This window comes from Trichechus manatus, unplaced genomic scaffold (genome assembly GCF_000243295.1).
Source record: "Trichechus manatus latirostris isolate Lorelei unplaced genomic scaffold, TriManLat1.0 scaffold00126, whole genome shotgun sequence".
Lineage (NCBI taxonomy): Eukaryota > Metazoa > Chordata > Mammalia > Sirenia > Trichechidae > Trichechus > Trichechus manatus.
In genome coordinates, this window is record NW_004444062.1 from 4,806,764 (window position 1) to 4,830,342 (window position 23,579).

Consider the following 23,579-nt stretch of genomic DNA (forward strand, 5'->3'; position numbering starts at 1 on the left):
TTTCTCTAATGGCTAATGATCGTGAGCATTTCTTCATGTGTCTGTTCGCTGCCTGAATGTCTTCTTTGGCGAAGTGCCTTTCATATCGTTTACCCATTTTTTAATTATTTGTCTTTTGTTGTTGAGGTTTTGCAGTATCTTGTAGATTTTAGAGATTAGACGCTGATCGGATTTGTCATAGCCGAAAATTTTTTCCCAGTCTGTAGGTTTTTACTCTTTTGGTGAAGTCTTTTGATGAGCTAAGTATTTGATTTTTAGGAGCTCCCAGTTATCTAGTTTCTCTTCTGGTGCTTGTGCATTGTTACTTATGGTTCATATTTTGTTTATGCCATGTACTGGGGCTCCTAGCAGTGTCCCTATCTTTTCTTCCATGATCTTTATCGTTCTCGATTTTATATTTAGGTCTTTGATCCATTTTGAGTTAGTTTTGTGCATGGTGTGAGGTATAGGTCTTGTTTCAGTATTTTGCAGATAGAATGATGGGGATTTGTAACATTCGTACAACATGGGAGAGAAAGGGAAATATAGAAGGCTTCCCAATCAATTTTGAAGATGAAGTTGAGTTGGTGATACAGTCTTTCACTTTGAATAGCCCTGTGAAGTGTATGGAGTGTATACTGTTTGTCTAATGTATAAATGAGGAAAAACACTTTAGTAAGAGGAAGGATTACAGTCTTGGTTTCAAGAGCTGGGTCTTTTTTCCAACCCCTTAACTCACAGTGGTGCTTTATCCACATCACTGAAAGCAGAGATAATGCCTGTATCCCCAGGGGAGACAATGACACTTAGCACATACTTCTCATTGCCATCAAGTCGATTCCAACTCATAGTGACCCTATAGGGCAGAGTAGAACTGCCTCACAGGGTTTCCAAGGAGGGGAGGCTGAATTTGAACTGCCAACCTTTCGGTTAGCCCCTGAACACTTAACCACTGCGCCACCAGGGCTCCGAGCACATAATAGGCAGTCGATAAATACTAATGTATGGTCACATACTTTTTTCTTTAAATACATTTGTAATCTTGTTAAATTCATGCATCCTTTAATAGGATTTCTACCTAATAAAAATCTTAGTTCAGAATATTTTTCTCAAATTGGAAATATTTTTTAAATTATGTAAGAGCTAAATCTGAACTATATGAGAGCCAAAACTTCTAGAAGAAAATATATGGTCGGCAGAGATTTCTTAGATGGGACACAAAAAGCACAAACAATGTAAGAAAAGTGAATACTTGTTTTTTTGCAAGACATCATTAAGAAAATGAAAAGTTACAGACAAAATATAGAGCATATATCTGATAAAAGATTGTTATCAAGAATATATAAAGAATTTTTACAGCTCAATAATAAGAAGACAACCCAGTTTAGAAATGGACAAAAGATTTGGTCAGACATTTCACCAAATGAGATTTTCAAATGTTAAATAAGCACAAGAAAAGACATTCAACATCATTAGTCATTGGGGAAATGCAAATAGAAATTACAATGAGAAATACCACTACACACCCATCAGAATGGCTAGAATTAAAGATACTGACCACACGAAGTTTAGTGAGGACGTGAAACAACTGAAACTCCATACATTGCTGGTGATGATCCAAAATAATCCAGCCTGTTTGGAAAACGGTTTCTTGTAACTTTAAATGCATGTTTAACATTACCAAACAACCTAGGAATCCCAGTGCTAGAAATTTGTCTAACAGAAAAGAAAACATACGTTGTCATAAGAACTTGTACTTAAGTGCTTGGAGCAGCTTTATTCATAATATCCCTAAACTAGAAATACCCAGCTATCCATCGGTGGTAATTGGATAAACACACCGTAGTATTTCCATACAATGGTATACTTCTCAGCAAATAGAAACAACAAGGGTGATTCTCAAAAGCATTATGTTACATGAAAGATGTCAGATATAAAAGATACGAAATTCTAAAAGCAGTAAAATTATAGTGACATAAATCAGATAAGTGGTTCCCAGGGGTTGGGAGAGGGGATTGACTACAGAGGGAAATAAGGGAATTTTTTTTTTTTTTTTTGGTAATGGAAATGTTATATCTCCACAATGAGATACTACTTTACACCCAGTAGATAGCTATAATAAAAAAGACAAGTATTGGCAAGGATGTGGAGAAATCAGAAGGAACCGTTATGTATTGCTGATGGGGATGTAAAATGGCACAGCCGCTTTGGGAAACAGTTTGGCAGTTCCTCAGAAATCTAAACATAAGGCTACCACATGACCCAGCAATTCTACTGCTAGGTATACCCAACAGAAATGAAAATATTTGTCCCCATAAAACCTATACATGAATGTTAATGGTGACGTTATTCATAATAACCCAAAACTGGGAAAACCCAAATGTACATCAGCTGATGAGTGGATAAATGAAATGCCTTAGATCAATCCATTAGAATATTATTTGACAATAAAAAGGACTGAAGTACTGCTAAAACATGGACAAACCTCAAAGATATTATGCTAAGTAAAAGAAGGCATTCATTCACAAAAGACCCCATGTTATATGATTCCACTTATATGAAGCATTCAAAATAGGCACATAAATCCATAGCGGGAACAGTGGGTCAGGATTTGTTTGGTGGGGAGAGGCAAAGGGCAAAAATGTTCCAAAACTAGATTGTTGTGATGGTTGTACTACCCTGTGAATAAGCTAAAAACCATTGAATTGTATACTTTACACAGGTGAATTATACTATATTTATATATGTGTATAATCTCTAATTTGTTTTCCAAAAATACCTTATCAAATGAAGATAATCATAAAGTTTATAAATTATTCTTATGATGATAATAATTTAATGTCCTTGTGATAAGGTAATATTTTCCTCATTTTACTGTTGAGAAAACTGAGTCTCAAAACCCAAAAAAACATTGGTTTTTACTTAAAATAGTGCCATGTTGTTGCATAGTCTAATTTTTATTGACCATGTAGTATTCCATTTTGTGATTGTAGGTTTGTTTAAAACTAATTCCATAATGTTGGACAACTAAATAGTTTTCAGTTTATTAATCTGTTTGTGAATGTAGCATTATGTTATGATGATTTTTTTTTTTGGCATAAATATCTGCGAATGGAATTACTGATTTAGTAAATTAATTAGCAATGATTATTTAATACCTTTGTCCATGTATTTGGTTACTGTTTGTATTTTGTTTTGAGTGAATTGTCAATTGGCCAGTTAGAAATAGCTATCTTATTTTTCTTAAAACTATAAATGATTTCTTTATATAAGAAAATGACTCTTATATTGCTTATACTTACATAAATATGTTTTCAGTATGTTATGTCATTTTAATTTTAGTTTTATTTTTCATTAGAGTTTTTATTATACATTTGAATATTATCTTTAATTTTTCATTTATCTATTCATACCTAAGAATGTTCTCATGTTGCAACCATTCTATAATTCTTAATCTACTAAATTTTCTTTAATTTTTATTTTTCAGTTTAAATCTAAACTGTGGTACTTTGGTTGTAAGAAACAGTTCTCATTTGTTACCTACTTTCTAAATTTATTAACTAATACAGTACTTCCTTGTTTTATGAAACATCAAGCATTTAAATATGTAGACGCAATAAAGGTGTGTGTAGGGAAATAAATTAAAAATAAACTCAGCTGTTAAATAGAGAACAAAGCTTTCCAGAAGCTTCTTTGAATTTGAAGTTTAAGTTCTGTGTATGTTGTGTCACAGTGCAGTTGGGATATAGTTACTAATCTCCTATTGTCACTAATTCAGATTTTTTTATTTTGATAGTGCACTAGTAAAATTGATGAATAAATCCATAGAGGGAACAGCAGATGATGAAGAGGAGGGTGTAAGTCCAGATACTGCTATTCGTTCAGGACTTGAACTTCTTAAGGTATTTTTTAAAGAATTTTTGTCTCCATGCATTTCCTCAGAGTGCTAATTTTCATTCTCTTCAAGATATGCAAGAGTCAGGCTTATTTAGGGGGAAACTACTCAAAAGATTAAGAATTATAGTATAAATCATATTTTATAAAAATAATGTTTTTGGGGTTTTTATAAATAATATTGTGTTGTGTTTAAGGTGAAAGTTTACACAGCAAATTAGGTTCCCGTTTAACAATTTCTACACAAATTATTCAATGATATTGGTTACATTTTTCACCATATGTCATCATTCTCATTTATTCCATTCTTGTACTATATCCAGTACTCTAATTTCCCTGCCCCTTTACCTTCTCATCTTTGTTTTAACTTTTGACCATTTGGTCTCATATAGATGATTTTTTTAAAGGAGCTGATTACTCAAGGGTGATATTCTTTATTATATGAGCCAAATCAAATTTTAGTTTAAGGTTTAAAACATATCTCAGGTGGTTAGTCTCAGGGAATTCTCTAGTCTTAACTGGTCCAATAAGTCTGGACTTTTTAAGAATTTGAATTCTGTTCCACATTTTTATCCCCTTCTATCAGGATCCATCTATTATGCCCTGATCAGAATGATTGTAGTGATAGCTGGGCACCATCTAATTCTTCTGATCTCAAGGTAGATGAGCCTATGGTTCGTGTAGACTATATTAGTCCTGTAGACTACTTTCTTCTCTGAGTCTTTGGTTTCCTTCTTTCTGTCTTGTTCTAGATGAATAGAGACTAGTAGTTTTATCTAAGATGGTCACTCTCAAGCTTTTAAGACCTGAGACACTACCACCACATTGGGATTTAGAAATACACTTTATGAACTGTATTATGCCAGTTAACTGAGTTGTCCCACAAGACTATGGTCCTATGCCTTCAAACCCAGAAAACCAGTCTCGCAAGGTGTTTGGTTATGTCTGAGAAGTATCCATAACTATGTCCCCTATGTGGTTTATTATATGTTTGGATATACATGCATGCACACACATGCTTGCATGTACATAATGCTATATATACTTCTGTTTGTGCACACTTATGTACCTACATGTTCATACTCATATACTTATATGCCTATATACATATTTGTGTAACCACACATTTAGGGTCGTTGTTGGTGTTGCTGCAAAATTTTATCTGTCATATCCTCTACCAAAAACATTTTCTCTTATGCACTTTGTAGTGGCATCATTTACCTTGGTCAAGCTGTGTGCACATTTGATGCTACCATTCCCGTCACCAAAACTAACAAATGTCTATTATCTCCAGAGTGCTTCCTCCCGTTCTCCCCTCCCCAGTAACCACCAATAAGCATTGATCTCTGTGTATATACCTATTCTTATCTTCTCATAAAAGTGTGGTCATACAATATTTGTCCTTTTGTGATTGTCTTATTTCACTCTGCATGATATCCTCCAGATTCATAAGTTATGTTTCAAGAACTCATCATCATTCTTTATGGCTGCATAGTATTCCATTGTGCATCAATACTACATTTTCTTTATACATTCATCTGTTGGTGGGCACTTAGGTTGTTTCCATCTTTTTCCTATTGTGAATAATGCTGCAGTGAACATAAGTGTGCATATATCTATTCGTGTCACGGCTATTAGATCTCTAGGGTATATACCTAGAAGTGGGAATGCTGGATCATAAGGTATTTTTATTTCTAGTTTTTGAGGACATGCCATACTGTTTTCAATCCCATCAGCAGTGTATAAGAGTTCCAGACTCCCCAAAACCTTGGCAGCATTTATTTTCTGTTTCTTTTTTTTTTTTAATCAGAGCCATTTTTGCAGGGAGGAGATGTAGTTTTGATTTGCATCTCTCTAATGGTAAATGATTGTGAGCATCTTCTTATGTGTTTGTTGGCCTCTTGAATGTTCTTTCGTGAAATGTCTGTTCATGTCCTTTGCCCATTTTTTAATTAGATTGTTTGTCTTTTTGTTGTTGAGTTGTTGAAGTTTTCTATGTATTTTAGAGATTAGACCCTTAATGGAGATGTCACTTCTAAAGATCTTATTTCCCAGTCTGTAGATTCTCTTTTTACTCTATTGATAAAGTCTTTTGATAAGCATAAGTATTTAATTTTTAGCAGGTCCCAGTTATCTAATTTGTCTTCTGCTGTTCATGCATTTGTAGTTGTGTTTGATAATCTATTTCTGAAAAAAATTAGGTCCCATAGTTTTGTGCCTATGTTATCTTCTAGGAACTTTATAGTTTTAGCTTTAACATTTAGGTCAGTGATCCATTTTGAGTTAGTTTTGTGTAGGGTGTGAGGTTTGAATCCTGTTTCCTTTTTCTGCAAATGGATATACAGTTTTGCCAGCATCGTTTGTTAAAGAGATTGTTTCCTCCCCATTGAATGAAGTTTGACTGCTTGTCGAAAATCAGCCGCCCATAGATGAATGGATTTGTTTCCGGGTTCTCAGTTCTATTCCATTGTTCTGTGTCTCTGTCATTGAAAAAGTACCAGGCTGTTCTGATTACTGTGACTGTATAGTATGTTTTGAGATAAGGGTGTGTGAGGCCTCCTACTTTGTTCTTCAGTATTGCTTTGGCTATTCAGGGCCTCTTACCTTTCCATATAAAGTTGGTGATTAGTTTTTACATCTCAGTAAAGAATATCATTGGAATTTGGTTTGGGATTGCATTGCAGATAATCTTCAATTTACAACAGGGTTCTATTCCTATGACCCCATTGTAAGGCCGTTCTGATGTAAGTTGAATACCTCTTTTTTTTTTTTTTTTTAGTTTTGATTATTATTGCCTTTTATTATTACTGTCTTTATAAATCTGATCTTTATTTGTCATTGGGGGTTAGAAACATTACATATAAACTTACAGATATATTTTAGTACATACATACATGAAAAATACACAAATCATAAAAATTTGCTTTGACGATGAAGAAGAGTTGGACAATGTTGGTGTTTTGTCTGTTGCGGTAATAACTCCACTTGTGGAAGGTTCTGGATTATCTGTGGGAATGGGGATAGCATTTCTAGTCAGAACATTACTGAGAGTTGTCTGTACGGTCCTTTTCTTTTTTTCTTCATATATTTTGTGGTAACATCTCAATGCTTCCTGAATCTGCTTTCGACTTTAGCATAAAACAGATGGTCATAAGTGCGGTTCGTCGTAACTAAAATATGTCATAAGTCGGGGACTGTTGCTTTGGGTACTGTTGACATTTTCACAGTGTTGTTTTCTAATCCATGAGCATAAATGTTCTTCCATTTATGTTAGGTCTCTTTTAGTCTCTTGCAGTAGTGTTTATAGTTTTCATTGTATAGGTCTTTTGCATCCCTGCTTAAGTTTATTTCTAGGTTATTTTATCATTCGTAGGGCTGTTGTAAATGGTATAGTTTTCTTGATTTCCTTTTCAGAGTTCTCTTTGTTACTGTAAAGGAACTCAACTGATTTTTGTGTATTAATCTTGTACCATTACACTTTGCTGAATTCTTCTTTTAGGTCCAGTAGTTTTCTTGTGGAATCTCTGGGATTTTCTGTGTATAGGATCATGTCATCTGTGACTAGTGATAGTTTTACTTCTTCCTTTCCAACTTGGATATCCTTTATTTCCCTTTCTTGCCTTATTGCTCTGGCTAGGACTTCTGGTACAATATTGAGTAAGAGTGATGATAATGGGCATCCTTGTCTCATTCCCGTTCTCAAGGGGAAGACTATCAGTCTTTGTCCAGTGAGAATAATGTTAACTGTTGGTTTTGCATGTTGTTGTTGTTGTTGTAGTAAGGTACTGTCAAGTCGATTCCAACTTATAGTGACCCTATGCACCACAGAACGAAACACTGCCCGGTCCTGCACCATGCTCACGATCATTGTTATGCTTGAGCCCATTGTTGCAGCTACTGTGTCAGTCCATCTTGTTGAGGGTCTTCCTCTTTTTTGCTGACCCTGTACTTTACCAAGCATGATATCCTTCTCCAGGGACTGATCCCTCCTGACAACATGTCTGAAGTATGTAAGATGTAGTCTCGCCATCCTTCCTTCTAAGGAGCATTCTGGTTGTAGTTCTTCCAAGACAGATTTGTTCATTCTTTTTGCAGTCCATGGTATATTCGATATTCTCTGCCAGCACCACAATTCCAAGGCATCAGTTCTTCTTCAGTCTTCCTTATTCATTGTCCAGCTTTCGCATGCATATGATGCGATTGAAAATACCATGACTTGGGTCAGGCACACCTTAGTCTTCACAGTGACATCTTTGCTTTTCAACACTTTCAAGAGGTCTTTTGCAGCAGATTTGCCCAATGCAATGCATCTTTTGATTTCTTGACTGCTGCTTCCATGGGTGTTGATTGTGGATCCAAGTAAAATGAAATCCTTGACAACTTCAGTCTTTTCTCTATCATGATGTTGCTTTTTGGTCCAGTTGTGAGGATTTTTGTTTTCTTTATGTTGAGATGTAATCTATACTGAAGGCTGTGGTCTTTCATCTTCACCAGTAAGTGCTTCAAGTCCTCTTCGCTTTCAGCAAGCAGGGTTGTGTCATCTGCATATCACAGGATGTTAATGCGTCTTCCTCCAATCCTGATGGCTCTTTCTTCTACAAATAGTCCAGCTTCTTGGATTATTTGCTCAGCATACAGATTGAATAGGTGTGATGAAAGGATGCAACCCTGACGCACACCTTTCCTGACTTTAAACCATGCAGTATCCCCTTGTTCTGTCTGAACAACTGCCTCTTGATCTGCGTACAGGCTCTCCTCATGAGCGCAATTAAGTGCTTCAGTACCATCGGTTCCTGATAATATGCTACCTCTTGAATTCCCATTCTTCGCAATGTTAGCCATAATTTGTTGTGATCCACACAGTCGAATGCCTTAGCATAGTCAATAAAACACAGGTAAACATCTTTCTGGTATTCTCTGCTTTCAGCCAGGATCCATCTGACATCAGCAATGATATCCCTGGTTCCACGTCCTCTTCTGAATCCAGCCTTCATTTCTGGCAGTTCCCTGTCAATGTACTGCTGCAGCTGCTTTTGAATGATCTTCAACAAAATTTTACTTGTGTGTGATATTAATGATATTGTTCGATAATTTCCAGTCGGTTGGGTCACCTTTCTTGGGAATCGGCATAAATATGTATCTCTTCCAGTTGGTTGGCCAGGTAGCTGTCTTCCGAATTTCTAGGCATAGATGAGTCAGCATTCCAGCGCTGCATCTGTTTGTTGAAACATCTCAGTTGATATTCCGTCAGTTCCTGGAGCCTTGTTTTTCTCCAGTGCCTTCAGTGCAGCTTGGACTTCTTCCTTCAGTACCATTGGTTCCTGATCATATGCTGCCTCTTGAAATGGGTGAACGTTGACTGATTCTTTTTGCAGTAATGACCCTGTGTATTCCTTCCATCTTCTTTTGATGCTTCCTGCATCGTTTAATATTTTCCGCGTAGAATCCTTCACTATTGCAACTCGAGGCTTGAATTTTTTCTTCAGTTCTTTCAGCTTGAGAAATGCCGAGTGTGTTCTTCCCTTTTGGTTTTCTATTTCCAGCTCTTTGCTCATGTCATTATAATACTTTGTTTTCTCGAGTCGCCCTTTGAAATCTTCCGTTCAGTTCTTCTACTTCATCATTTCTTCCTTTTGCTTTAGCTACTCGACATTCAAAAGCAAGTTTCAGAGTCTCTTCTGACGTTCATTTTTATCTTTTCTTTCTCTTTCATATATGGTTTTGCATATATGTCCCCAGTTATGTTGAGGAATTTCCCTTCTATTTCTATTTTGCTGAGAGTTCTTATCAGGAAAGAGTGTTGGATTATATGAAATGCCTTTTCTGCATCTATTAAGGTGATCATGTGATTCTTTTTCTTTGTTTTTATTTATGTGGTGAATTACATTGATTGATTTTATAATGTTGAACCACCCTTGCATTCCTGGTATTAATCCCACTTGATCATGATGTATGATTTTATTAATATGTTGTTGAATTCTGTTCACTAGAATTTTGTTGAAAATTTTTGCATCTATATTCATGAGGGATATTGGTCTGTAATTTTCTTCTTTGTGATGTCTTTACCTGGCTTTGGTATAAGGGTGACGCTGGCTTCATAGAATGAATTAGGGAGTATTCTTGCCTTTTCTATGTTTTGAAAGAGTTTGAGTAGAACTGGTATCAACTCTTTTCTGAATGTTTGGTAAAATTCCCCAGAGAAGCCATCTGGGCTGGGGCTTGTTGTTGTTGGGAGTTTTTTGATGACATCTTCAGTCTCTTCTTTTGTTATGGGTCTGTTTAGATTTTCTACCTCTATTTATGTTATTTAGATAGGTGGTGTGTTTCTAGGAATTTTTCTGTTTTCTCTAGGTTTTCATAATATTCTGTTATGATCCTCTATCTCAGTTGGATCTGTTGTAATGTCTCCAATTTCATTTCTTATTTTGATTATTTGCATTTTCTCATTGTTTTCCTTTGTCAGTTTGGCCAGTGGTTTGTCAATTTTATTGATCTTTTTAAAGAACCAACTTTCTAGTCTTGTTGATTCCTTCTATTGTTTTTCTGTTTTCTATTTCATTTATTTCTGTTCTGATCTTTATTATTCTCTTCCTTCTGGTAGATTTGGTCTTCTTTTGCTCTTTCTTTTCTATTTGTTCAAGTTGTGGGGTTAAGTTAGTGGTTTAAGACCCAATATCTTTATAGTAATGTGTTATTTAGTTTCCATGTATTTAGTTTATTTTCCTTATTCTTCCTGTTATTGATTTATAGTTTTATACCATTATGGTCAGTGAAGATAACATTGTATAATTTCAATCTTTTTAAATTTATTGTGGCTTGCTTTGTGGCCTAAAATATGGTCTGTTCTGGAGAATGTTCCATGTGCATTGGAGAAGAATGAGTATTGTGTTGCTGTTGGGTATTGTGTTCTGTATATGTCTGTGAAGTCCAGTTAGTCAATAATGTCATTGAGGTCTTCTCTGTTTTTATTGGTTTTCTTTCTAGTTGTTCTGTCCATCATCGAAAGTGATGTGTTAAAATCTCTTACTAGTTTTATTAGAGTTTGTTTTACAAATTTTGGGGCTTTGGCATTAGATGCATAAATATTTATAATTGTTAAGTCTTCTTTGTGAGTTGACCCTTTAATCAGTATATAATGTCCTTTTGTCTCTTATAAAAATAATATATATATATTTTTTAACGTTTCATCCATCATTTGCATGCCTGCTCAACTTTTAACAGTATATGCTAAATAAGCCAGTCTTACCTTTCAAAGACCCTATGGTAGAACTGCCCACAGGAAATCATAACATGACAGCATCTGATCATGCGATCTTTAACCACCTGGTAATCATAATAGATGCAAAAGGAATTCTGAGAAGTGAGCAATTAGTAAGGGTGAGGTCAGGCTAGATTTTGTGGTAAAGATATGACCTAATCTAAGGGAACTGAGCATTGTCATTGGGAATAGTGCTTAGCATATTTTAGAGATTATTAGGACATGAGGCTGACTGGAAAAGAGAATTGGTTTTGGAGAGTTGTGGGAGACAAGATTGATTCCATTTGTGGAGAGCCTTTAGGGCAAGAAGGTGCTGTCAGGGGCTGTTAACCTGGCTTTTAACATAACATAGTACTTGATAGAACTTTCACTGGATGGAGTAGAGAGGGTAAGAAAATTAAGGCAGAGATATTTAGACCACTCCAATATAAGCTAGGAGAGAAGAGCCAAACCGGTGGAATGGACTGGATTGGTCTTAAAATCATTTTGTTGAAAGAATTGATATGATTCGTGAGTAAGATTTTAATTATATTTTTAATGGTTGAGTTATATTTTTAAATAGTTTGCTTGATTCCATTTTTCAAATTTAATTTGCCATTTTTCTGTAAATAATCAAAACCTCATAACCATCTGTTATCACTGTAAACCGTACCAAATGAGAAAATTTCTCCACTGGCTTTAAGACCCACTAAATAAATGCTTTTTGAATAAGTTAATGAAGGCTATCTGATTGATGCCCCTCTACCTCTGCCTTCCCACTTTCTGCCTTTATCCTGCTATTACACTGACTACATTGTTTCCACTCATGGAAGGTAAACTTTGTAGACATGTCATATCTAACTTGCCATAAATTTCTTAAGGAGGATAAGCTGGGGCTTATATCTTAATTTTCTATTTCCAATACCTGTCACAAGGCCTACCACATGGTAGGCACTCAGTATATGTTGAAACAAATAAATTGCTTCATATTTTGATATTTTTTGTCTTGACTTTGTGTTGGCTACTTTTTATTTGGGGGCTTACTACAAGACAACTACTTAACTAAACTCATCTGACAGGTTTTCACATATAAGAGAATAATTATATATATTTGTAATTGTAATTAAAAGTTCACAGTAATGACTTGTTTGTTGACAGGTATGATGAGTGAGTTTTTTGTGATGGATTTACTTAAAATATTTCCTTGTAGAATATCTTTACCAATCAAATAAAGCTCACAGTAAGCATTTTGTATACATCATGCAAAGATTGTACTATTAAGTTTGGAGCTTTTATGTTGAGTAAATGTTCCTGCACCTAAATACCATAAATTTATATTATAAAATGATAGAATTATTAATATTGTAATATCACACTCCAAAAAAAAAAAGGAGCCGTGTTTTATGCATTCCAAGTAGCAGAATAGAGGAGGAGGTGAATATGAAAAATAGGACAAAGGCTGTATATCAGCTATCTTAAGGAACTGCCTGGAAGCTACCATACAGTAGCCTCAACTAACTGCAAGGGTGGGCTGGGAGATATAATCTCTATTCTGTGCAGCTAGGATAAGCAGCCCATAATTTTTTATTTTATTTATAGTAAAAAAAAAAATTTTTTTTTTTTTCTGGATTAAAACCACTGTCTGTACTTCTAAAGTTTTATCTGTTTCTCCAGGTTCTGTCTTTCACACATCCTACCTCGTTCCACTCTGCAGAGACATATGAGTCCCTGTTACAGTGCCTGAGAATGGAAGATGACAAGGTCGCAGAAGCTGCTATACAAATTTTTAGAAATACAGGCCACAAAATAGAAACAGACCTTCCTCAGATACGATCGTGAGTATATTTTTTTTCTCATAAATATAAAAAGTTTTCTAAGTGTGGGAGCCATAGAATCATTGTTTCCCTTTCATATGTAGGAAGATAGAGTAGAAGAAAAACAACTTCACGTAGAAGCTAATTTTCTGTACTTTCCCTTTCGCTGCTTCACATCCCCTCTCCCACCATTAGAATATAGACAAAGGAATAGTTTGAAAATACTAGTTTGTAACAAAATGATTTTTTAAATATTAATATTATTAACCTAAAGTTATCATAGAATCATTTTATTATATTTGTTATTAATGTATCTTCCTAATTTATGTATATTCATCTTTTTCTGTCCAGTTGGATTGTAAATTTAATACCTACCACCTTCATATCCCACCAAAGAATGGGATAAACAGGTAGTGTACTTAATAAAGGAGCCCTGGTGGCGCAGTGGTTAAGAGCTTGGCTGCTAACCAAAAGGTCAGCAGTTCAAATCCACCAGCCACTCCTTGGAAACCCTATAGGACAGTTCTACTCTGTCCTATAGGGTTACTATGAGTCGGAATCAACTTGATGGCAATGGGTGTGGTAGTTTTTTTTGTTTTGTTTTTTTCCTTTTTTGGGGGGGGTACTTAATATTTATTGGTTGGTTTGTTGGTGGAAGGAGTGGTGCTACTATTGCTTTGATCTCTCGCTCTAGATCACCTCTCCTTTCCTCATCCCTCATAAGAATGAGGTACATTTGGGTACTTTCACTTTGGCATCTTAAGGAGGTTGTGTTAGGATCAAACTTAGTGTTGAGAGTTTCTGTTTAGAATTAAGATATGTGGGAGACAGCCCTTGGAAGAAGAATACTTGCTGATAGCTAGTGAATCAGCTGTTCATGGTATATGCAGATAGTTACAGGTGTATCCAATACAAACCACTTTTTCCTCAGGATAACAATAGGACAAGTGAACTCTAGAAAAATATGAGACACTGTTGACATTTTGATACGTATTATTTATGAATATGTTTGTCGTTTACTTAAAGTGTATGACTTTTTCGTTGTGCTTTAGGTGAAAGTTTACAGCTTAAGTTAGTTTCTCATACAAAAATTTATACGCACATTGTTATGTGACCCTAGTTGCTGTTCCTGTAATGTGACCACACATTCCTCCTTTCCACCCCGGATTTCCTGTGTCCATTCAACCAGCTCCTATCCCTTTCTGGCTTCCCATCTCTCCTCTGGACAGGAGCTGGCCATTTAGTCTCATGTATCTACTTGAACTAAGAAGCACACTCTTCACGAGTATTGTTTTATGTCTTATAGTCCAGTCTGTTCTTTGTCTGAAGAGTTGGGTTCGGGAATGATTTTAGTTCTGGGTTAACAGAGAGTCTGGGGGCCGTGTCTTCTGTGGTTCCTCCAGTCTCAGTCAGACCATTAAGTCTGGTCTTTTTATTAGAATTGGAGTCCTGCACTCCACTTTTCTCCTGCTCCATCAGGGACTCTGTTGTGTTCCCTGTCAGGGCAGTCATTGGTGGTAGCCGGGCATCTTCTAGTTCCTCTGATCTCAAGCTGATGGAGTCTCTGGTTTATGTGGCTCCTTTTGTCTCTTGGCTAATACTTCCCTTGTGTCTTTGGTGTTCTTCATTCTCCTTTGCTCCAGGTAGGTTGGGACCAATTGATGCATCTTAGATGGCTGCTCACTAGCTTTTAAGACCCCAGATGCCACTCACGGAAGTGGGATGCAAAACCTTTTCTTAATGAACTTTGTTATGCCAGTTGACCTAGATGTCCCCTGAAACCATGGTCCCAAGACCCCTGCCCCTGCTACACTGTCCCTCCTTTCAAGTGTTCGGCTATGTTCAGGAAACTTCTTAGCTTTTGGTTTAGTCCAGTTATGCTCACTTCCCCTGTAGTGTGTATTGTCCTTCCCTTCACCTAAGATAATTCTTGTGTACTATCTAGTTAGTGAATACCCCTCTCCCTCTCTCCCCACCCTCATAACCATCAAAGAATGTTTTCTTCTGTGTTTAAACCTTTTCTTGAGTTCTCATAATAGTAGTCTCATACAATATTTGTACTTTTGCAACTGATTAATTTCACTCAGCATAATGCCTTCCAGTTTCATCCATGTTATGAGATATTTTGCGGATTCATTGTTGTTCTTTATCGTTGTGTAGTATTCTGTTGTGTGGATATACCATAATTTGTTTATCCATTTGTCTGTTGATGGGCACCTAGGTTGTTTCCATCTTGTTGCTATTGTAAACAGTGCTGTAGTGAACATGGGTGTGCATGTATCTATTCGTGTGATGGCTCTTATTTCTCTAGGATATATTGAAAGGAGTGGGATTGCTGGATCATATGGTATTTCTGTTTCTAGCTTTTTAAGGAAGTGCCAAATCGATTTCCAAAGTGGTTATACCATTTTACATTCCTACTAGCAGTGTATCAGTGTCCAGTCTCTCCACAACCTCTCCAACATTTATTATTTTGTGTTTTTTGGATTATTAAAGTAGCCTTGTTGGGGTGAGATGGTATCTCATTGTAGTTTTGATTTGCATTTCTCTAATGGCTAATGATCATGAGCATTTCCTCATGTATCTGTTAGCTGCCTGAATGTCTTCTTTGGTCAAGTGTGCCTGTTCATATCGTTTGCCCATTTTTTAACTGGGTTATTTGTCTTTTTGTGGTTGAAGTTTTGCAGTATCTTGTAGATTTTAGAGATTAGACCCTGATCAGATGTGTCGTAGCAAAAAATTTTTTCCCAGTCTGTAGGTTGTCTTTTTACTCTTTTGGTGAAGTCTTTTGATGAGCATAAGTGTTTGATTTTTAGGAGCTTCCAGTTATCTAGTTTCTCTTCTGGTGTTTGTGCATTGTTAGTTACGTTTTATATAAATTGCCATGTATTAGGGTTCCTAGAGTTGCCCCTATTTTTTCTTCCATGATCTTTATCATTTTCAATTTTATATTTAAGTCTTTGATCCATTTTGAGTCAATTTTCGTGTGTGGTGTGAGGTGTGGGTCTTGTTTCAGTTTTTTGCAGATGGATATCCAGTTATGCCAGCACCATTTGTTAAAGAGGCTGTCTTTTCCCCATTTAACGGACTTTGTGCTTTTATGTCTTTTTTTTTAATAGGTTCATGTAAACATGCTGTTTTCTTAATTTTACTTAAATTATTTTCCAGTGTCATCTAAATGTAATGCTTTAAGACTGTAATATATATTTCTATACTGACCTACAGGAAGACTGTATTAGTTTACTCTTCAATGTCAATATACAGGTTACGAGCATGGAGTTTGAAACAGAAATGCCTATTTTCAGATCCCATCTCTACTCCATAGTAGCTTTGTCATGTAGGAGGCTGAAATAAGCTCTTTGTGCTTTAGTTTTCTCATCTGTATTACAATTATAATAATATATCATCCTTTTTGGGTGCTTGTGAGGATTCATTGAATTACTCATGTAAAAGGCTTAGCACAGTGCTTGGCACACACACTCAATACTTGTTAGATGTTTTTATCATTCTTCTACCAATATGTATGTGTCTGTATCCTTGCACACTTTCTTCTGCTGGTTTTATCATTTTAGCTTTTGCTACTTTGAAATAACTGAAGAGCACTGTAAAAGAAAAGTAGAAAATAGAAATATGGCCCCAAGAAATTACTTTTCTCTTTTGTTTTTCTTTCTCAAAGAAAACTAGCTACTTAAAAGGTAAATGTAAAAACAATATGGGGTGAGTTTTAGATTATAAATTGAAGTGACTTGTTTTTTCTTCATATTCATGAGGTGGTTTTAAAAATAAAAATTGTCCCCTAAGGTAGCCTTTTTCTTGAGGCATGGTATTTATTGAAATGTGGTGAGGAGCAAAGAGGGAACTTTAAATTCTTCTGTAGATCAGATCATTTTTTTAAAAGAAGCTCCTATTAATATGTGTTTAAATAGTTAAGGTAAGTGACACAGGAGACAACCAAAGGAACTACTTGTGGTTTGTGGAATTTTTTTTTTTTTACTATTATATTTTTTCAGGACCTTAATTCCTATTTTACATCAAAAAGCAAAGAGAGGTACTCCACACCAAGCAAAACAGGCTGTGCACTGTATACATGCCATATTCACAAATAAAGAAGTCCAGCTTGCACAGATTTTTGAGGTATGTATAATATACAGGATGTGTGTGTATTGGTCTTTATTTTTTAAGTGTTTGGTTTGATGAAAGTTGAAGCTAGAATTTTTTAACCTTTCTAATTTACATTTAAATTCCATGACAGTGGGAACCTTATCTTTCTTATTTAACACTCTATTCCCAGCCTTTATGTTATGTATTGGCTTATTTTATATTGAAGGATGGTGTGTGTGTGTGTGTGTACATTTTGCCTTAATTTTAGGCATACTGGCTGAATAGTGCATTTATCCTTAGCAACTGTTAAGTAGATGACTTTGAAAAACTCAGTTACCTGACAACTCTGTCTGGATATTAATCTTAGCTTCTCTTTCCTTATTTATAATCCTTAGCCTCATTCTGCTTCTAGAATGGTATCTCTTTTTATAAATTGAATACCGTATAAACAGACCCCAGTCAACTTTTGTTTTCTATGGCTCAAGGTCATTTTAAACTTCCTCACAGGATAAGAAATCTACCAGTATAGCAGGCCTTTTGTAGACAGCTTGAAAATAATGCTGATTTCAATGAAACAGAAATAGTGGCATGTGGTAATCTACTTCTCCTCCTTGCTTTTACTTCTACTTTTTACTTGAGCATATTTGTGTGTATGTGTTTTTCTACATTTATTCTTTCAGTCTTCTTAAAATGCAGTAGATGAAATAAGAACTAAGTGTCTAATGTGGTTGAAGTTACTTATGATCACCTCACTAGAATAAACTGACTTGGCTGTGTTAAATTCAGGAGGACTCAGAAATATTCACTGTTTCAGTAGAATGTCTAGATATTTATAAAAGAAACTGGTAATTTTGTCTATTTTATTTTTATAGCCACTCAGTAGGAGTCTGAATGCTGATGTACCAGAACAACTTATAACGCCATTAGTTTCTTTGGGCCACATTTCTATGTTAGCACCAGATCAGTTTGCTTCCCCAATGAAATCTGTGGTAGCAAATTTTATTGTGAAAGATCTGCTAATGAATGACAGGGTAAGTTTCTCATTTAATTAAATTAAGAGCTATGATATTAAGACTGTTTATGTCTTCATTCGTCACAGAAAGGAAAATGTCTGCTTCTCTCTGTATAAATTCTCTTATCCTTTTAAATTATTCTATATTTTCCTTCCGTGTTCATTTATTTATTTACTTACATTTCCAAATGACTTCCTGACTTCTGGGTATTACTAAACTTAACATTCAAGAGAGAAAAAAACGAGAACATGAGATAGATGACTCATGAAGTAAAAAATACAAGTCAAACGCTATTATCCTAACCATTAGAGGGCAATTTAGAATTTTCTGGAGTACTAAAATTTTGTTTTAAAAAAAATAAGTGAGGTCCTGGACAGAGCAAGAGAAATACGTGGAACAGAATTTAAAGTCACAATAAAAGGCCAGACTTACTGGTCTGACAGACTGGAGGAATCCCTGAGACTATGACCCCCGGACACCCTGCTAACTAGGAACTAAAGCCACTCCTGAAGCCCACCTTTCAGCCAAAGATTAGACAAGTTTATACAACAAATAAAAACATACGTGAGGAACATGCTTCTTAGTTCAGTCAAGTATATGAGACCCAATGGGCAATACCTGCCCAAAAGCAAAGATGAGAAGGCAGGAAGGGACAGGAAAACTGGACAAATGGACACAGGGAACCCGGGGTGTAAAGGGAAAGGCAGAGAGTGGTGACATATTACAGGGATTGCAACCAATGTCATAAAATAATTTGTGTATAAATTTTTGAATGAGAAACTAATTTGCACTGTAAACTTTCACCAAAAAAACAATAAAATTTTAAAAAACCTGATTCTTTCCCAAAACTCTTGACTGATGGACCCTAGGCTGTATCTTTTGAAATTAAATTTATTTAAATGCATAATTAAAATATTATTTAAACACACACAAAAAAATGAGCTTGAATTTGACTAGCCTTTTGAAATGTAATAAAAGAACTTCATGCTTTTGGCATTAGGTATATGTATTGTACTTTAGATTCTGAATAGTGCCTGTGTGTGTTCTGATTTATTAGCTCTGGGTTGGATCCCAGGAGTGTATAGCTTGAGAAGGCTCCCCAGATGATTTCTGAAACACACTTCTGATTAAAATCACCACTTTACCAAATGGACCTAAATTAAAGGGTTAATAGTGAAGACACAAATCAGTCTTACCTGCTGAAGCATTGTGAATGACTTCAAGTTAACGTTAACTTACCCAAAATCCAACTTATCCAAATCCTCTCTAACTCTCCTACATGGCCCAGTGGTCTTAAGCACTCAATATCAGGAACTTTAAATAGAAAACAATTCCCTCCTCTCCCCTCATTCTGGATACAATAGGCAAGACAGGAAAGGCATGCATGACCTAAGTCTCACTTTCCACCCCCATACTTCCAGTCTTGACAGATGTGGCTAGCAACAAATGGAATTTAAGATTGTTCTTAGATAATGACATGATTGTTGGTGGGTCCTATTTTAAGATACTTGTTCTTAAGCTGGGAGGTTGAGTGTAGTCAGAAAGTGTTTCTGATCCTGAACAAACCGAAAGTATTCTATAGCAGTCCTACTCCCTGACAAGGACCAGTCTGTAGTGGTTGTATTGTTTCATCTTCACTTACTCCCCTACTCTAACTCCCTGTTTGAGAGCAAGGACAATGCTTCCCCCCAAGGCTGTTAAATCAAACTGGGGATTTGCTCCACATCGATTTCTCTAATGATGAGAAATGATTTTTCTAATGATGAGAAATACAGCTGTTACTCTTTCAGCTGCCTTATATTGCTTAGTAATGCTAAGTTGCACTAATAACTAGAAATAAAACATTTTGTGGCTAGGTTGTTCTTAAAAAATTCAGTATTATTTTTTGCTCTCTTTGTCAGTGTAACACTGATACTTAATCTCTTTTTTTCACAAAACTATTACAGTAGTTAAGAAAATTTCCTTATGTGAAAAAATGTAATAATTTTTTCACCTGAGAGTGATCAGATCCATAGTGATAACTTCTTGTTGTCCTATTTACTGCCTTTTTTTCCCCTCATGTGACCCATAATGAATTAAGCCACAAAATTGGGGCATTTACTAGCCTTCTTGTAGAAATATCTAGAAATAACACATACCTCATGGAATATGACTTTGTATGATCAACAATAAAGTTCTGCTTGGTGACTTTCCTGTAGGTTTTGCAGAACGCTGCATTGTTTAGCATAAATAAAGCTTGATGAGCAAAACATTTAAAAGTTTTTCTTTCTAAAATTTAAATGTATTCAATTGACATAGTCTACAGGTGAGAAAAATGGAAAATTATGGTCTCCAGATGAAGAAGTTTCCCCTGAAGTACTAGCAAAGGTAAGTTTTTATAGCTCTTGATAACCTTTATGTTAAAGTAAGGGATGTTCAAAGGTATCCCTTTTACCTAATAGTTAATAAGCATATTTCAATGAGGTATTTTATTTTAAAATCTATAGTAAAAAGTTGTTTCTCAACGAAATTGTAGTCATCATTGTGTTATTTATATATGGATGGATGTCAAAATCTTCTGTAGACCTTCCTGCCTGCTAAAACAGTCTCAGTGAGGCTATTTTGCTCAAAATTTGTAGAGTGTTGATGTTCAGAGGCATCTCAAGAGATTGGTAGTCTAGCCTCACCACCAATACCTACAAATATATGTATATTAACTTGGTAAAGACAGGTGTCATTGAATTGGTAGCTTTTGAGAAATATAAATCATACCTGAGTAAAGTTAATTTTTAAAATAGTAGCCTTGAAATTTGAAGCAAGAGATTGTATCATCTGCATTGATAATCTCTTTCACCTTGTATAGTTTCATTGTAATTATGTGTCCATCAATTCCTTTTTCCAGGTTGTCAATAAAGATAGTAAATAATACTTGGGTCCTTTCACTTGCTCTTTCAAGTATATTGATAACAATCTTTTGAGTATAAGCCTCAAAGTAATTATAAACCACAAATAATTATGGGATCTCCTAGAATTTTGACAAGAATGTTAAGTAAGACTGAATCAGACTTAGATGTTTTCTTCAAACTGCCTTTCAGCACTACAAAAAATATGAAAGGCTATCTAAATAGTTATTTTTAATCGCTGTAATCAGTATGGAGAAACCATGCAAACGGTTAACATGCTTGGCTGCTAACTGAAAGGTTGGCGGTTCGAGTCTACCCAGAGGCCTGGCAATTTGTTTCCAAAAAATCAACCATTAAAAACCCTATGGAGCACAGTTCTATTCTGACACACATGGAGTCACTATGAGTCAGAATGGACTCCACAGCAACTGGTTTTTAATCAGTATCATTTTAAATAGTTATTTTTTAAGTATATATTTTCAAATAATTTAAAAATCTTTGACAAGTGTCTTAAGTGTGGAAAGCATGCATTCTAGAGCCTCACCTTGGCCAAGTAATCTACCTACTATGTGTCTCAGTTGCTTTACCTGTTGGAAGTAAGAGTACCTCTCTCATTGAGTTGCTTGGGGGATTAATTAATACAAGTACAGTTTTGGAAAAGTACCTGGCACATATTAAACATGAAGTAAATTTTCATTCTTATTGTTACTACTATTATCCCAGACACTTGTTTAATAAAATGTGCCTGCTAGCAAGGGTTAAGTAACTCTAATTAATATAAGTTAATCTTCCCTTTAATTGGAACTTTAAGTTGCCTTTTTTTTTAGCATGTTAATATTTTATAGGTACAGGCAATTAAACTTCTGGTAAGGTGGCTGTTGGGTATGAAAAACAACCAGTCTAAATCTGCCAATTCAACTCTTCGGTTATTATCAGCGATGTTGGTTAGTGAGGGTGACCTGACAGAGCAAAAGAGGATAAGGTAAGATTTTTCTTCCCTTCTAATTTTTTTCAGCTCCAATTTTTTGGTAACATTTACATTGGAATTATTTAATTAATACTGGATGTTATAATTGTACCATGTGCTTTGGGATCAAATCTTACATACTCACTTAGTGTTTATACACCTTATAGTATTTTTATTTTAATAATGCCGGTATACCTTTCTTTACTTCTAAAGACTATGAACTTTTTCCAGTAATTCTTTTGTCTGTCATTATAGTCTAATGTCACAGTTAACTTCAACATTTGATTCAATTAAACATTAGTTGAGTTCCTACTCCGCAAAACACTGTAAAAAATGTTCCAGCAAAAACAGTTAAAATTCAGTCCCTGCCTTCAAGGAGTGTACCCTGTAGTAAAGTGATTGACAGAGTGACATGAGTGCCATGAAAGGGATAAAAAGGGAGAGCCACAGTTACCTGGTGATATGTAAAAGAGACTATAGAAGGTTCTGCAGAAGCAAACAAACAAAAGAACATTGTTTCCATTTCTACACATTTTCACTCTTCAAATCTGTGAAGTCTGCTTTCTGTTCTTTTTAAGGTAGAAATAAAAGCCCAATTTTTCATGATCCTTGCGTTTTTCAAATTCTTCATTTACCAGAGGTCCAGAGTAACAATAGAGATAACTAAAGAACTCTACTTGTGATGCATCTTTACTTTAAAATTTGTGGTAGAGGACAGAGGTTTAAGTATTCATTTATGCCTTCAGTGTTTATTGAGCACTCCCCTATACCAGGTGCTAAGGTGTTTAAAAGATAAAATCCTTGTCTCTAAGGAATTTACAGTCTAGTGGAAAAGATAGAAAATGAGCAGTTACAATAGTATATAGTGCTGAGGGTACTTTGCATGAACACACTGATGATGAGATCTGATTTAGGGATAACAGGAAGTTTTAAATTTGGGGAAACTATGTACAGTATATGCCAAAGGGTCAATAAGGAGTTTTTATGAATTGATGCCGAATTGGCAGGATCTCCAATAGGCAAATCGTCAGTCTACCTGGAAAAAGTTTTTTTTTTTACATCACTAAACCCAATAAATACAATTTAAACTTTAGTGGTATCTGTTTTGCCTATCACATCAGCAAATTTTTTTAAATCATTGCTCAGTGGGTTCAGAGAAACGGGTTCCCTCATTACTCTTGAAAGTTTGAATTGGTACAATCTTTGCAGGACAGTTTGACATTTTGTATCTATAACCTTAAAAATGATCATATCCTTTGACTCTTTATTTTTATACTCAGGAAGTAGTAAAAGAATCATACAAAAAAATACACAAACTTGTTCTTTCTAGCATTATCATCAAAAAATAATACAGTGGTTAACTATGGAATATGCATATCATGAAATATTAAGCAGATCTAATTAGATACATACTCATATAATAAATGAAAAATGAATGATTTAAAACTATAGGTGGCTTGTTTTTAATTAAAAATATGCAGGGATAGTTTATCTGTATAAAGACTAGAAAGACAATAAAATTTTAATAATGGTTATCTCTAGATAGTAGAATTACTTGCAGTTTTAATTTTCATCTTTTTTCCAAATTTTCAATTGAGCTTATATTGTATTTAATCTAAAAAAGTTTTAAAATTTTGTGTAGTATGATCTCATTTGTTAAAATATGAAATTATTTTTAATATACATATATGT

At 35.0% G+C, this 23,579-nt stretch overlaps 1 protein-coding gene across 6 annotated transcripts in view; it reads left to right on the forward strand.

Annotated features, from left to right (window-relative positions):
• PDS5A (PDS5 cohesin associated factor A) overlaps positions 1-23,579 on the forward strand; it is a 169,874-nt gene that overhangs the window by 109,041 nt on the left and 37,254 nt on the right. For 5 of the 6 annotated variants that reach the window (XR_002825358.1, XM_023738931.1, XM_023738932.1 and 2 more), the window contains exons 18-23: positions 3,776-3,881; positions 12,785-12,945; positions 16,935-17,058; positions 17,898-18,056; positions 20,337-20,405; positions 21,766-21,902. Coding sequence is in view for 4 of the 6 variants with exons in the window: in XM_023738931.1 (XP_023594699.1) it covers positions 3,776-3,881; positions 12,785-12,945; positions 16,935-17,058; positions 17,898-18,056; positions 20,337-20,405; positions 21,766-21,902 (756 nt within the window). In the remaining 2 variants the exon portion in view is untranslated. Of the gene's footprint in view, positions 1-3,775; positions 3,882-12,784; positions 12,946-16,934; positions 17,059-17,897; positions 18,057-20,336; positions 20,406-21,765; positions 21,903-23,579 lie in introns of those variants that run through there. The other variant, XR_002825359.1, reaches the window with a different exon arrangement.